Here is a 16730-nt window from a genome sequence, read left to right on the forward strand (position 1 = left end):
TGTATAATATAATATAATATATATATTTTTTTCTATAGCGATAAAAGATGGGGATATGGGTGTGCTCATGGAGGCTTCTGTTTTTATTATAAAACATTCAGTGATATCGCTTTGAGTCAGCCAGCATATAGAACTGCAAAGAATATAATCTCTCACTAGGGGGAGGCATTGTTACATTCTGCTTTGCAACATAGTATCAGATCCCCCTTGTGAAGTGATGATATTTGACGCTGAGGTGCTACCACCAGTCAGGTGCAGCAGACTAAGAAGATCTATGCTGGATTTTGCTGTCAGTCCTCATTCATTTCTCCTCTCTCTCTGTATCTTATCTGGACCTCAGTGATTTATTTGTACTTTTGTATGTTGCTGCCTGCCTCCAATGTATTCTGTGTCTCCCTCTAATCGCTGGTACAAAAGCAGGTGTGTAAAGTTACTAGCTATCTAAGTTACATCTGTTGTGTGCACAGTTTTCCTGTGTCAGGGCTCTAGATATATGAGAGCTTGGGTTACACCAGCAGCTGCTGCCGCTTTTGCCTTTGGGTGTCTGATTTACACAAACACAACCCCCCCCCCCCCCTTCTTATTTCTGTCACCACTTCTGTGTCCTTAAAATGCTAAATGTAATGTATGTCGCTGTTCCTCTCTTGTCTGCTGACAGCATTGGGTGCTAAAAAACCGCTTCATTTCTTTTTTCTCTCTTCCCCTGCAGGATCTCTCCAGAGAGTGATTAGAACGCAGAGCTACATGAAAACACGACCGAGAACAGTTCAGAAGGAGACGTTTGCGATCAGAGGAGGCTAACAGCTGTGGCAAGAGGTTTCCTGTCACTCTTGTAGTAGTTGAACCCGGAAACTTGCCTGATTGGCTCCTCGGTGCTGGCTCTGGTTTGCCTCGGAGTTTTGATAATGTTGGCTAATGATATAAATGAGATGCTTCAGATCCCGGAGCTGCAGATCCCAAATCTTTCGGACAGCACCTCTGCCACAAGCAGCAGCAACACTCCCAGCCAGCGGCGGCGGCGCTTTAAGATGAGACGTTCAAAGACTGCGAGAAACCGAGAGGGTGCCGAAGGCTCGGACTACACCGGGAATCTGGAATATCTACAACTGCCGTCCATTGAGATCACTCCGTCCAGCGATGAGGACAGCGCCGTTTCCAACTCTTCTACTCCCAGCACTTCCCCCAGGCGCCAAGGCCTGAGGCTGCATGCTCTGGGTACCACATCAGATAAGGAAGGCAGTGAGATAGAAGTTACTGTGAACAGCAAGAGTAGGTAAGTACCTTTTAATAATACATTTTTATTATGCACATTGATCCATGGTGCATGCTGTTCCTTTATAATGGATTTTTGATAGTAGTGTGTAGGTAGTCACCGGGGTGTATCTACAAAGGGGTACCTATAATATACAGTTCATACAGGGAAATGCTATTTATAGTTTGCTCCTGCCTTGTTAGAAGTTCTGTCTAGCTGTGCCTCCTTGGCCTTTCTGCGGCTTCCCTGGAGGAGATCGCCAGGAAACAACTCTCCTGCTGTGGATGCTAATTTAGGGATTTTTGTTTCCTTGGCAACTAAGCAACCACTGCAGTCCCGAGGAAGCAGTGTGAAAGTTTGATGCACTGCTTAGGGGCAATCCACATGGTGCTGGCCTCCAAGGCAGTGGACTCTTATTGGCAATCTTTATTTATATTGTTTTATTTTATACTGCAGAATACGGTCCTTTTGTATAAATGCAGAAATGGTGACCACACTCCGTCATATTTGGTTTTAGATTTGCAGGTCACCAAAACGTACCAAAATCTATGTGCAATACACATGACTGGATGGCTTCTGTTTACATGTATAAAGTCTAATGAGAGCAGTCTAGAAATCCAAGGTCTTATTTATACAAGACAAGCAAACATAAAACGGCCATCCATCGCGTTTCATGGGCTCCTGCTTCTTCAGGGCTTGGATGGTATAGGTAGTTTGGAGCAGTGTTTCTCAACCTTTTTTCAGTCAAGGCAACCTTTACAATTATGGGCAGTCTCGAGGCACCCCATTCTAAAATGTAAAAAATTATTCTAATAGCTTTACACAATGCAGTAACATCCACATGTAGGACAGCCAACGTTAGAGGGGATTTATTCTTCCAAAGCAAATACACTTTTGCACACTGATACTGACTAGTACTCCAGTGTTTCTCCTCTTCGGTCAGCTAATGTCACCCCAGGGCTGAGGGAGAGGGACACAGGTGGGTCAAACAAGGATGCTGTGGAAGCAACAGACATCCTCCTTAATAACGGATGAAGTCATTGGTTGTTAGGATGCCATTGTCTAGAAAGTCATAATGCTGCATAATGAAAACATGTGGCTTTGTGTAAAGCAAAGGCTTCATTCACCTGCTGGCTTGTGTACAATTTTTCATAAATTTTTAGGCATTTTGCCAAGGCACCCCTGAAGATGTCTCAAGGAACCCTGGCTAAAAAAAGGCTGGTTTGGATGACTAAGAAATGGTAACCAGGATTGATTTATGTACTGTGTAAAAAGATATCCAGGATTGGTAAGTCAGCAAAAGCCATGCTATATTGGAGTTCTCCGAACTACTTATAAGAAGTGGGGGGATAAGGGGATCTACAAACCCCCGAAATGCATTGGAGGTTTTCTTGTTTTAAGTTTATGTCAATATTAAAAGACCTTGGACTCCTTAACTGTTTGCTTGGTGCTCTCATTAGATTTCATACATGCAGATCTTCAACTCTGGGTCCGCTCCCCAAGGAGTACCCTGTTTTTGGTTGAGAGTAGCCTCACCAGAGCTACTGGGTCCACTGAAAGTTGAATCTGGCTACTTATTTCAGTGACCACCCTGATTTTTCCACAACTTCGACATACTATGGGGAATGTCTGACCTCAGGAAATATACAGTGTCCATCCATAGTAATAGACCCAGTGGTGTATTTTGGTTTTGTGCTGCCTAAAGACTAAAATTAGGCGCCCCCCTCCTATGTAAATTTGCCCACCCCTTCCTGTGTAACAGATGTGACGCCATCCAAAATTGAAGGACTACAAGTCCCAGCAAGAACCCCTGAGCTCTTATGAGGGGGGGTAAGAGCGGGTGGGAGAGAGAGAGGGGGTGGGTGAGGAAGGGTGGGTAGGGGAGAGTGAGGGGGGATGAGAGAGAGAGAGAGGGGGATGGGTGAGGAAGGGTGTGAAAGAGGGGATGAGAGAGAGAACGAGAGAAAGAGGGGTGGGGGGGAGAGAGAGAGAGGGGGGGTGGTGGGAGAGAAAGAGAGAGCGAGAGAGAGAGAGTGGTGGGGGAGAGAGAGAGAGGGATAAAAAAGAGAGGAGGAGAAAGGGTGGGTGAGAGAGAGGGGGGATTGGGGGGGAGAGAGGTGGGATGAGAGAGAGAGATAGGATGAGAAAGAGAGGTGGGAGAGGGGAATGAGAGAGAAAGGGGGGATGAGAGAGAGAGGGGGTGAGAGAGAGGGGGAGAAGGGGAGGGAGAGAGAGAGAGAGAGAGGGGGGGGATGGGAGACCCCCTAGCCCTGCCTGCAGTCCCTCCTATGCACCCCTGTCTTTTGGTAGAGGGGAGACCCCCTAGCCCTGCCTGCAGTCCCTCCTATGCACCTACCTCCCACCCATCCTCGTCTTCTGGGTTGGCCTGTCTTCCTGTTGATGTCCCAGCTGGGAGCGGGGAGGAGATTTTAGGAGTGCAGGCTCTGGGAGGCGCCAGGGATGCTGCCCCCGCTGCTGCTTAGGACAGGGTGGCGCTGTGGCAGTGGAGGTCTTCTCCCTCCAGGTCTCTCTATTCTAGCCAGACTCCAGGGCCAGCTGGCTGCCCGCTCGCTGTGTGAAGACGCCGCAGCTCAGCAGCAGCTGCTGTTGCCGGTGGATTGGCGGATTTTACTCTGTTGCCCTGCACCCTGCTGCCACATACCAGGACTCTTTGAGCCCCACGAGTACTAGGCGAGGAGGAAGTTAAATCCTCCACTTTGAATTATGGGCTTATCGAATTATGGGGAGTCATGGCCGTGACGTCACTGGTTGCTAGACGCCAGCTGGCTCTAGCAAACAGTGGCCAATAGAATGTCAGGTGGAGGCGGGGGTGGCTATTTTGCTGCCCCCCTGCAAAGTGCCAAAATACAGTACCGATTAAAACGACTATATTTAAAGGAATTTTGTGGAAATTTGATTCTATTTATTCCCCTTCAAACTCACTGAATGCTTTGAATCTTGTGGATCTCTATGATGGTCTCAGTTGATGTTCGTGTCCCTTCATTGTCCTTATGATCGGTTTTCACATCTGCTGCACTAGAGCTTCTGTTATAGTGGAGTTCATTTACTAAAACTGGAGCGCTGAGAATCTGGTGCAGCTTTGCATGGTAACCAATCAGCTTCTAAACGTCAGCTTGTTTAATTAAATTTTGACAATAAACCTGGAAGCTGATTGCTTTCTGTGCAGTTACACTAGATTTCTCTCTCTCCAGTTTTAGTAAATAACTCCCTGTATATATTCCTGAAGAAGCTGGCTTTGACCCGTGAAACGCATTGGAGGAAGTAACAAGCTATTAATACCGTATCTTGTGACATCAGGCAGATAAAACTACTTGAATTTTGTATGATATAGCAGATATACTTGTATTACATGAAGAGTCATTTCTGACTCTTGTGCATTGTTTTAATGTTTGTACTAATTAAATTCAATATTTTGTACACATATTGAATTGTGGTACAGATAAAGTCCTAAGATATTTTGACTTGGGCCGGTTTGTTTGGAAGATATTCAGTAATAAATCCAGTAAAACCTTCGATTGAGAGTAACTTGGTCTAAGAGTGTTTTGCAATACAAGCAACATTTTTTTTTATAAATTTTGACTTGATAAACAAGTGATGTCTTGATATACAGCACGTCACAACTGAGTATAAAAGGGAAGAGAGGCGCCGCTAAGTGTAGCAATATTGTACATTCAATGAAGGTACAACATTTACCAACTCACATGGTTGATGAATAAAACAGGCACATCTAAGTATGCAGGCATCCGGGGTAAAGCTGTCCACATAGACCGTCCTCCGCACCGCCATCAACGTCATCCCTTCCACGCTGCGCTCCACGAATCCTTCCAGCCTCGCTTTCAGATCGCTCTACTGCAGGGTAGTCTTCCCGGTCACGATTGCAAACTGACAGCAGTGAGAGCCGGTGGTGAGGAGGACGGTCTATGTGGACAGCTTTACCCCAGATGCCTGCATACTTAGATGTGCCTGTTTTAATCATCAACCATGTGAGTTGCTAAATGTTGAACCTTCATTAAATGTAACCATATTGCTACACTTAGAGGCGCCTCTCTTCTCTTTTTATACTCTGTAGCTCCTGCTGGGTTTTGTTTCTAATCCCCTTGTGGAGGCGTCATATGTGGATGGACATTTTATGGTTGCACAACCCATCACATTGCTGTAATCTTTTTATATGGACCATAAACTGAAGGATTTATGAATAAATGGTTGTGGAACGAATCATCTGAGTTTCCAATAATTTCTTATGGGGAAATTGGCTTTGATATAAAAGTGTTTTTGATTACAAGCATGTTTCAGGAACGAATTATGCTCGCAATCCAAGGTTTTAGGCTGGGTTCACACTGCTGCGAATTGGATGCAGGTTTCCTTGCATCCAATTCGCATGTCAGGAGCCTGTGACCGGTTCTCAATGGAGCCGATTCACACAGCTCCGGGACAGCTGCAAAACGGTTTGCAGGAAATTCGTGTGCGTTTTTTTTCTTGTCCGAAATTCTCTTTCTTTCTTTCTTTCTTTCTTTCTTTCTTTCTTGTGCGAAATTCTTGTCCGTTTCAGGTCCAAATTCAGACAAAATTCGGACGTCAAACGGTGATCGAGACGCACCGGACCTCCTGCTGCGAGCCACTCTGCAATCCAGTGTGAACCCAGCATTACTGTATGTGGTCCCAGACAACTTACAGTATGTCTTATACTTATAAGGCCTCTTGCACACGGAACTGATGTTTGAGCTTCTGCTTTTTCGGATGTAATTTTAGGTGTTTGTTTTTCACAATATTGCACATATTTGTACGTATATGTATGCGCCTTCTCGCATTTGCGTGCACAATGCTATCCTAGGGAAAATTAATTCATAGTTATGCTCATATGTGCATACTTGCACAAAGCGGCGCAGAATATTGACCGGGAATGCAGATTTTCCTTTACACGTGTTAACGTGTCTGTGTGCAGAAACATTTTGTAAATAATGGGCTACATTTTAGCTCAGTAAAGGCCCGTACACACGTACCGATCGTCGGCATACAAACGTCGGTGGACGAAGGATCTGCCGATTGTACGCGTGTTAGTATGGTGCCTCCGACAGATGTCTGCGCACAATCCGCGGACAAAAGTCTTTCGTGCAAACATGAAAATATTTGTATGCCGACACCAGAACGGACGATTGTTCGCCTGTCAGTACACAATTCGGCCGACAGACCGCAGATTTGCAAGACTGGGCATGCTCAGAAAATAGAAAACACAGGGAAAGTTAACCATTACATGACATCACTTCTGCAGTCGGCGGACAAAATTCTTGTGCTGTCCTTGTGCTGTCTTTGCACTTTTCAACAGACACCGACATCCCGGGGAGAAAAGAGGAACATTTGTAAGCCGACCATCGGTACGTGTGTACGGGGCTTAACAAAACAAAAAAAATGCTGCACAGAGCTTTTTCAAGCTGCAGTGAGCAATAGGCCTAAGGGCTCCATTACTGGACTCCCTTCTCCCAAGTTTATATCTTTTATATATTGTTTTTACTTATTCTGGATGGCTAAGGTGGCTTCTCACACTACATGGTTGTAGGTCTTGGAAAGTAACAAGTGTACCTAGTTTTATACACAGTTGGGTTGATTTACAAAAGGGAAATAAACTGTTCAATTTTTAAGGGACGTTGCACTTTGCAAAATAATTTTCCCCAGGGGTTAGTGAATGAAATGAAGCTCTGCTGACCTCCATCATCCCATCACACGTAAGCAAAAATGCTGTCTTTTCATTTATCGTAAAAAGGTGAAATTTCACCTCAATCGCTAAGCTCTGTGGAAAGTTCCCTTGCAAAGTAACAGCCTATTTGCCTTTAGTAAATCAGCCCCAGTGTACCTTGTCTTAGTTTTCAGAGTTACATTTTAAAGCTATACACCTCAAAGCAGTATTAAACCCAAAAGCAATTATTTATTATTCTGCAGCTTACCAATTCATTGATGTGATGGCTGCATTCGTTTTTCTTTTTTAGGCTTTTTTTTTCTTTATTTTCACCTGGTGATCAGGCCAGTAAGTCTGTTGTTTTCTCAACAGAACAAGCTGTCCTGCAGATGTAGCAGTTAGAGGGTTGAGGCATTTCCCATTGACAGGTGTACAACATTGAAAAAAAAAAATCTGGAATTTACTGTAACACTTCACCTTTATTGATCCCTCATGCAAAAGACATTACAGACAGTATGCAAATAATTTCATTAGCGCAGGGATGGGGTTCCGCTCCTTTCACACCTATATGTGTGTATGTGTATATATACATATATGTGTGTGTGTGTGTGTGTATATATACATATATGTGTGTGTGTATATATACCCCTACACAGAAGTTCAGATGTCATGCCTGCCTCCAAAGATGCCCAAAAAATGCCCAATAAACGCCTGCAACAAAAACGCCCAGGTGTGACAGGAGCGGAGCCCCATCCCTGCGCTACTAAAAATTCTAAGAAAAATTATCTTTTTTTCTGGTTCAGGACCATTTTAATGGAAAGTTGGATCACAGTCGCTTCAAATAAGATAATGGAACAACAATAACCCCTGAGGATTGGGACTTTCAACGGCAAGAATCAGGACTTGAGTATGAAAATATATAAATTTTTATTCCACATATAATAAAGATAAATTATACATAATCACATATCAAATATATAATAAAAACAATGGCGCGCCGCCATTACTCTTATGCACAGACCTATACAGGCTTGACATATTCCATGTCAACAGGGATGCATGGCTGGATACGTCCCAGCATCATAAATCCATCGGGGGACATATCTATTCTACTACTATTTTACAGATGACCTGTGCGTTTCTGACCTCACTCTGGAGATCCTCGTGGGATTTTCTGTCCGTGGAGCTCCTTTCTCACTGTCATTTGCCATACCACTGTGTATTTGGCTTACAAATATTGAAATCTCCCCTGGAAACCCATACAAATATTTACATATTGCTTTAGTCTATCCTGTATAGACCTAATTTGATTAGCATATACTCTTTGCGGCCACAGTCAATTGAAGGCCTTTTTCTCATCCACCAAGGCCCATCCTTTTGGTCTCACGTCCTGGATTTCACAGAGGTCTTACATATCTGTCTGAGCTCTGGTGTTTTGTGGACCATTGAGAAAGGCATTTGGACCGAAACGCGTCTAGTCCGATCCAGACACCTCAGACCCTTCTGGTTCCAAGACGTATCTATGACCTTGTTTTTATTATATATTTGATATGTGATTATGTATAATTTATCTTTATTATATGTGGAATAAAAATTTATATATTTTCATACTCAAGTCCTGATTCTTGCCGTTGAAAGTCCCAATCCTCAGGGGTTATTGTTGTTCCATATTCATCAGGGATGTTGGCAAGATCCCAGGTTTAAAACACAGAATTCGAATTTATCTTTTCAAATAAGATAAGGATCCGACTTGGAGGCGACTCCCATTGAAGGCTATTGGGACCAGTCGGATACAAGTCGCCTCAAAGTAGTACAGGACCCTTTTCTGAAGTTGGAGCGACTTCAGTAGTGCATATTAAGACGGCTCTCATTGATTAACATTGATTTTGTTATGTCAAGCGACTTGGGGTGACTTAAGGGCACACAAGTCGCCTCACAAGTCGCGGCAGTGTGAATGGACTCTAAGCCCCCGTTCACACTGGGGCGACCTGTCAGGCGACCTGGTCGCCTGACAGGTCGCCGTAGGTCACCTGCCATACAGAAGCTATGGACCCGTTCTAATAGGAGCGACACGAGTCGCTCCGACTTAGAAAAAGGGTCCGGAGCTTCTTTGGGGCGACCCGGAGCGACCTGCATAGACTTCAATGTTATGAAGTCCATGCCGCCCGCTCCGAGGACGCGGTGAGAGCAGGGCGCTGCGACCTGTGTGGTCGCCTGGGGAAGTCGGATCGCCCCAGTGTGAACGGGGCCTTAAAGTGTTACTAAACCCCGGACCTGCAGTCACTATATCTGGTCTCCCACAGTACACAGAACATGGAAATTCAATCTTTTTATTAAATATATACTGCTAAATACCTTTTCTCATCAGCAGTATATAGCAGTCTTGTGACTTGTGTCAGTTCCTAGTAAAGCTTGTAGGAGGAGTTTTCATTCTCCCCTGACCTTCTGTCTGGACAGTGCTGATTGGCCCTGTGCTGATCACATGCACTCTCCAAAGAAAAACTCTTGCAATACACACCAAACTGAGCATGTGCAGCCTGACTCCTAATTCTCTGTTCTATTACGGGATGGGTTGGAGTCAGTTAAAGAAGGGGAGGATCAGAGAAGACAGAATCACACAGCCTTTATACACAATGCAGGGAATTAACCCCTTAGGTTCCACAGAGAGTATAACAAACATGTTTTACTGCATATATACACTGATTTTACTGTTGTGGGTTTAGTAACACTTTAAGAAGGTATTTGAATAAATTAATTTCTAGAAGGCTTATAATTATATTGACATTAAGGCTACATTCACACCTGAGCGTAGCGTTTTCGCGCGTTTTTACCGCGATTTATAGGCGTTTTTACAGGCGTTTTTTGTGCAGGCGTTTTTAGATTGAATAGAAACCAATGGAAAACGCCTGTAATCTGCCCAAAAAGAAGCTCATGCACTTTTTTGAGCATTGGGCGTTTTGCTTACAGCGTCAAAACGCTCAGATGTGAACAGGGGCCATTGAAATGAATAGGATTTGTCTTGTTGGGCGTTTTGAGAGCTGATCCTAGAGCAGAAAAACTCCCCAAAAACGCCCAAAAACGCCTACATGTGAACGGAGCCTAATTGTAACTGAGAGATTGGATTGTATGATTGTTGGTATTGTAAAAGAAATGTACAAAAAAACAAACAAAAAAAAAGTAAATGTATGGCCCCTTTCACACGGAGTCCGTTCTGCTCAGCGGGGGATCGATCCGCCAATCCCCACTGAGCAGGCGGATGACAGCTCTGTGTGCAGAGACGGAGCTGTCAGATCCCCGCTGTCCTCTATGGGGAGATCGGATGAAAACGGACCGCCTGTCCGTTCTCATCCGATCCCATCCAATCCGATCCTCCAGACGGATAGAAATTAGGGTTTCCATCTGTCCGGATTTCACAAACAGGATTGGATCAGATAGCAACGGGTGTCAGAGGACATGTCTCCGCTGACGCCCGCTGCTCCATAGGGATGCATGGAGCATCCACTCAGATCTGCCTGAAAAACTGACAGGCGGATCGAATCAGATCGCTCGTGTGAAAGAGGCCATGAAAGCAAAATCACCAATCAAAATCAAAACACAATGGACTCCAATGGCCCTGATGTATGAAAAATCTGCATTCACAAAAAAGGAATATATAAAAACATTAACAAACCACTGACAGGGGTGCTTACTATGATCTACTTTTATCTAGTTATTGATGTAAAACATTTGTCCCAAAAGGAACAAAAAACTGTTGCTGTAAGTGTTTTCTGGGGTTTGGCTCCAATGATTGTATGTAAAGCTGGCCATAGATGAACTGAAATTCGGCCAATAAATGACAATTTTTGGTTTTGGGTTTAATAGCGATGTAAGTGGCCTGTTAAGTCTGTTCATATTATGGGATGCGATTTAGTAAGGATGATAAGTGACATAGTAGTGTGAATGCTGCTAATGGCAATTCAGTCACATCATGGCTGTGTAATAGGATCTGACCCTGAGCGGTGTTTACACACATTCTGACCATGTGGCCTGTCATCTGCTCTGCCGCCTTCCTCCCCGTATTACTTATAAATGTCAGTGCTGGTAATGTTGCTTTGTTGGTGCGATGAAGAAATACGCTGCTGAGATCTGAGCCGCAGTGTAATCCTTTTTTAGCTTCTTTTCATTTTATTAGGCTTATGTTAGACTTCCATTAATGTAATGATGGCAAAATAAGGCAAGGACTTTCAGTGTTATTAAAATGACAGCAACAAGCACTTTCACACAGTGTTCCTATTAGGATGACCTTGATAAAGTATTATTTTACTGAGTAGTTGATGCTTGGAATAGACTTCCAGCAGAGGTAGTGAGTCAATCAACACTAACTGGATTCAAACATGGTTATTAACAATTAAGTGGACCCGATATGTGAAATGATCTACAAATAATCACACTTATGTCAAAAGTATTGGGACACCTGCAATTACACACACGCATGAACTTTAATGGCATCCCAGTCTAATGCCTCGTAAACACGCATCGATTATTGGCTGGGAATTTTCAGCCAATGTCCGATCGGCCGATTGTCGGCTTGTTAGTATGATGCTTTCGACAACCAACTCCGATTTTTCGGCCGAATAAAATCTGGTGTGCAGGCTATAAAATTTTTGATGGCCGTCAACACAACGGCCGATTTTCCGTCAGTCAGTAAAGATTTCGGCAGACAAAAATCTGATGAGCAAGACTGGGCATGCTCAGAGAAGAAAAAACACACGGAAATTAAACCATCACATGACATCACTACTGAAGTAGATTTTTGTTGGCCGAGAAAATTCGTGTGCAGTCTAGAGCACATTTCAACCGACACAACAACACTGGACAAAAGACGGCAGATCGGTCGGCCGATAATCGTTGCGTGTGTACGGGGCATTAGTCCATAGGGCTCAATATTGAGTTGGCCCACCCTTTGCAGCTATAACCGCTTCAGCTCTTCTGGGAAGGCCGTCCACAAGGTTTAGGAGTGTGCCTATGGGAATGTTTGACCATTCTTCCTGAAGCACAGTTGTGAGGTCCGGCGCTCTAATTTATCCCAAAGGTTTTCTATCGGGTTGAGGTCAGGACTCATGGTGCAGCGATTATGAAGAAGGTTTCTGCACGCCCCTCTCCCTCGTCACAGAAATTAGTTGACAGAAGTGGTAGCCAATGGCTCCTGCTGCTATCAATCTGCCCTGTAAGGAGAGGGAGAGAGAGGGCCGCTGTTCTCAGGTACAGCGCTGGAGAGAGAGATCCGGCTCAGGTAAGTATAAAAGGGGGCTAGTGGGGGTCCTGCAACACAGAAAGGTTTTTACCTTAATGCAGAGAATGCATTATGCAAAAGTATAACTAAAGGCAAACTTTTTCTTTCAGTTTTGGATGGAGTGGAGAGAGATTAGAGCCCCTGTCAGTTTTTATTGCTGTCTGTGTCCCCGCTAAGGAGATTCACCCTCTCTATTTGTCCTGTTTACCATTATCATTGAAAGGGAAAGTAAAAGAAATTACCAAAATTTTGGGCTGTCCCCATACAAGTAATAGAGAGGAAATCTTCCAATGGGAACACTAGTTCTGATCACCTGGGGGGGGGGGGGGGTCCCCGGGGGGGGGTCCCCAAGGAATTCCTCAATTTGCAGCGATTTCCTCTCACTTCCTGTTTGGCTATGGGACAGGAAGTGAAGGTAAATCTCCAAAATGGGACACAGATGATGAAAAAAGAAATCTGGCATGTGTTATGACCCTCCCTTACTCCATTCAAAGTGGGGAAAAAGAGTTTTACCTATAGTTCCACTTGAAGACTTTAGAGCCACATTAACCACTTGAGCTCTAGAAGCTTTTATCCCCTTCAGGACCAGGCCATTTTTTAATATTTAGCACTGCGCTACTTTAACTGGTAATTGCGCGGTCATGCAACATGGTACCCAAACAACATTTATATCATTTTTTTTATATACACAAAAATAGAGCTTTCTTTGGTGGTATTTGATCGCCACCGTTTTTTTTTTTTTTTTTTTTTGCGATATAATGGAAAAAAAAGACCTACGATTTTGAAATAAAAATCAATATTTTCTACTTTCTGCTATAAAACATATCCAATAAAAAAGTGATCAGTGCTAAAAAATATACACCGTTACTGTACTAATGACACTGGCTGAGAAGGGGGTTAACATCATGGGTGATTAAAGGGTTAACTGTGTTCCCTGGGAGTGATTACTAACTGTAGGGGGAGGTGCTTTGACTGGGGGAATGTAAAGATCTGTGTTCCTGCTTATCATATTCCCCTCTCACAGAACGGCGGTCTGCCTATTTCTCCTGAACGATTGCCGGACCCGCTGATTGGCTTTCCGTTGTGTCCAATCACAGCAGAAATGGGTCGCCCATGGCGCGCACATGTGCCCAGTGCCATCTTAAGAGCATTAAAGGGCCCGGGCAATGAAGTGCACTGGGGGCCCCGCCTACTCAATTACCCAGGAGAATAAAATGGCAAATTATTGATAAGGCAATATTTATTGGTACAGCAGTGCCAGGCTAATGACAGCTTTCAAGTTCGGTGGCTGGGTCCGGTGAACACACACACGAACGGAAGTCAGACTTGACTGTCCTGTGTGTGCCTGTTCCCGTGCAGGCGGACAGGCATTCCTGCAGTTGTGGGCTCCCCCTTCCACGGCCCAAGTGGCCTGACGGCAGCTCACACGGGAATCGGGACTAATGCTGGGCTGGGGCTGGATCGCTGGGCAGGTGGTGCCCCCCCCGGGTAAGATGGCCCTGCATGCGCCTCACACCCAGAAGTCGCATACGTGATCTGGCACTGAGTAGCTGCCCTGCCGCAGTATATCCACGTGGGGCGGTTGCTGAGCGGTCACATAAGCCCCCGTTCATACTGGTACTGCTTTGAAATCTGTGCAATTTTTTTTGCAGCTTCATACAATGAAAGTCTAGGCAAGCTGCAATGAAATGAGCGAAAAGTATTGGAGGAACCTTTTTCAAAGTTGCTGCGGCATGAGTCGTGACAATTTGATCAGTTCCATTGCCAACAATAGGGTGCAACTTGTCATGCGATTTGGAAATGTCAAATTGCATTGGTGTGAACGGGGGCTAAAGGCCCCTCAGAGTTCCAGAGTCTTTTCATAAAAATACTCATGCTTTTTGGACAGCCATTGTTTTTTTTGGTTCTGGTTATTATCTCAGGATTTTTAGTTCCATTCTGCACTGCCTTCTCCTTTTGATGTCACTGTCTTTTCAGTTTCCTTTTTGTCTCCCTGTTCTCTTCCTCTCTCTGTCATATCTTTCATCTTCTTCTCACCAAGCTGTTTTTTTTTTTATTTAAAGATCGGAGCTGCTACTGTCTGATTGTGATGTGGCACAACACAGCGGAGTTCTGTGCGTGATACTTTTTATTTATTTATAAAGAGTTCCATTTTTCAGGACAAGCTTTGGATATTTATAGACTTCTTGCTTTCAAAGCTGTACTACAATTGGACCAGAAGAAGGTGTTGGATTTTCCCAAAAATCTGTCTCAAAAAAAAAGATTGGTGGAAATAAGGGCCAGAGATTTGAAGGGTTTTGTTCTTTTTAGAACGGCTTCTCTTCCTATACATGTCTACAGAAAGGCAAAAGCGGTGTGCAGGAGGTCAAATACGGGTCAGCTGCACCTGTAATTCTGAAAGATCACTGAATTTCTCAAACTGATATCAAAAGCCAGGACGTTTTATTTTACAAGTGCACTTTTATGAGCACATCTGCATTCCGTGACACATAAATTACCGGTCATTCCAAAGTGTGAAACCTTATTCACTCCCGATAACCTCCCACTGGCATCCCCCCCCCCCCTCTTTTCTCTCCTACTTTCTTATTTTCCTTTCCTATCACCTCCTTCCTAATTTTCTCCTTATGTCCTAGCTAAAGGCTTGACCATATTATGGATTATCTACAAGACCATATTTTCATATTTTACGTTATGGAGTGTAGCACCCTCCTAGGTAGTAAAGTATAGTTTGGCGTCCTGTTTGCTTACCAGAGGGGCTGCAGGTAAATCTATATTGTTCTCTGCCTACCAGAGAGCAGGATCTGTTAGTGAGGTCTCCTCAATGTGCTCAGGGTGCAACTCGTTCTGTCTGCAGAGTGTTTCACACTGGTCCAATAAGGAGGCATACTAGACAGTGGGAGGCAACCTGACAAATGAGTGCACAGGCGTTTAAAACAGCCCTGGTGATTTGGCAGAAGGAAAGTGCCTTGGTGCATGTTGGGATACTGTATAAAAGTCAGGAGAACAAGTGCTGCGGGGTCTTTCGGCTGGATAGCGGAGTCATGTTGGGAGGGGGGCGGCTGCTTCCTCCTCTGCAGAGGTGCCATGCTGCCTCAGGTGGGCGAGCTGAGGGCCTGGAGAGTGCTAGTGGAGAACTGAACCCAGAGGTTCGGTGACACTGACTGAGAGGGGATACACTGGAGGATCTGATTCTGCAGTACAGTGAGTACAGATCTGTGTCCTTGTTTTCACAGGTAGAGCTCTGCTCTGTGCCTCTCCTTGCTGATCAACAGGTGCCGGAAGACAGACATCCATTGGCCGGCACCCGCTGATAAGCTTGTGCTGTCTCTATACACAGCACAGCTGCGGCGCCAGTGGCGCATGCTCCCCCCCCCCCCCCCCCAACCCAGAAGTGTCAGAACACATACTAGGTACATGATCGGGCGCAGGATATCCTTTGCCGCCGCACTGCTATATGAGGTGGTCAGCAAGCGGCTATATCAGGTTAAAATTGTCCAGCATGCTGGATCTCCCACAAACATGACTCCAGTATTCTAAGATTTTCAGCTGCACATGTTTGCACATCACAGCTGGTAAAATAATTGCTCATCGTGGCAAAATTGTCTTTTTTTCCCTCTAAGGCTGCATTCATACCTGAGGGTAGCATTTTTAAGGGTTTTTTTTTTGTCACAACAACCTTTTATGTGTGTTTTTAAGTGGTTTTGCGCATTTTTGTTCAGCGTTTCACAACGCTTTTGAGCATTGGCTTTTTAAGGACCTGGCACCTGCCGGCTTCTTAACCAGTGACTCATCCCTGCTGCCAGAGTTATCAGTGGCCAGGAGTTAGCAACCGCCGGCGTCCTAACAATGATGAGTCATTCCTGTTGTTGGCGGGGATTCCCCACTGACAGCAGAATGTAAATGCAAGAGCGGCAATGAGAAAAAAAAAAGAAATAGCGTAGGGGTCTCCCCCCCCCCCCCAATCCATACCAGGCCATTTGGGTCTGGTATGAACTTTGAAGGGAGCCCCACCCCAAGAAAACAAAAAATAGGGTCCCCTGCAAAATCCATGCCAGACCCTTATCCATCGTTGTTAGAATGCTGGTGAGTGCCGACTCCTTAAAGTGTAACTCCACTTTTGTTGAGAAAAAAAACATTCCCCTCTGGGTGATCTCTGTACATTGCAAGGATTATAACAAACTTTGTTGCAGATTCCTACATTTTATTATTCTGTGCTCATATGGGAAAGTGATTACAATGGGAGTGGTTTCATAATTATCATAATGAGGAAATCTGCTGGGCCTGCATCCCTTTAGATGTGTTCCTATTGGGAGTATCTCACCAAAAATGACATTTGTGTTGCAGGAGATGTCTGAAATCTGACTTGTATCTTAGTGCAGACTTCTGGGAAAATTGGTGAGCCAATCACACAAGCAGGAAATGATGTTTCTGGAGGTGTGGTCAGTATACATTCTGTGTACAGAACAGCTCCAGGCGGCCATATTGCATTTTCAGAAAATTACAGAGCTGCAGAC

At 44.6% G+C, this 16730-nt stretch overlaps 1 protein-coding gene across 1 annotated transcript in view; it reads left to right on the plus strand.

Moving 5' to 3' along the window:
- Window positions 1-336: 336 nt before the first annotated feature.
- GRAMD1B (GRAM domain containing 1B) overlaps window positions 337-16730 on the plus strand; it is a gene marked incomplete at its 5' end in the record, with an annotated part of 441171 nt that continues 424777 nt past the window's right edge. Inside the window, 2 exons of the mRNA XM_082273752.1 lie at window positions 337-420; window positions 710-1273. Coding sequence (XP_082129878.1) covers window positions 906-1273 — 368 coding nt within the window. The remainder of the gene's footprint in view (window positions 421-709; window positions 1274-16730) is intronic.

This window comes from Pelophylax lessonae (genome assembly GCF_965119305.1).
Source record: "Pelophylax lessonae genome assembly, chromosome: 12".
NCBI lineage: Eukaryota > Metazoa > Chordata > Amphibia > Anura > Ranidae > Pelophylax > Pelophylax lessonae.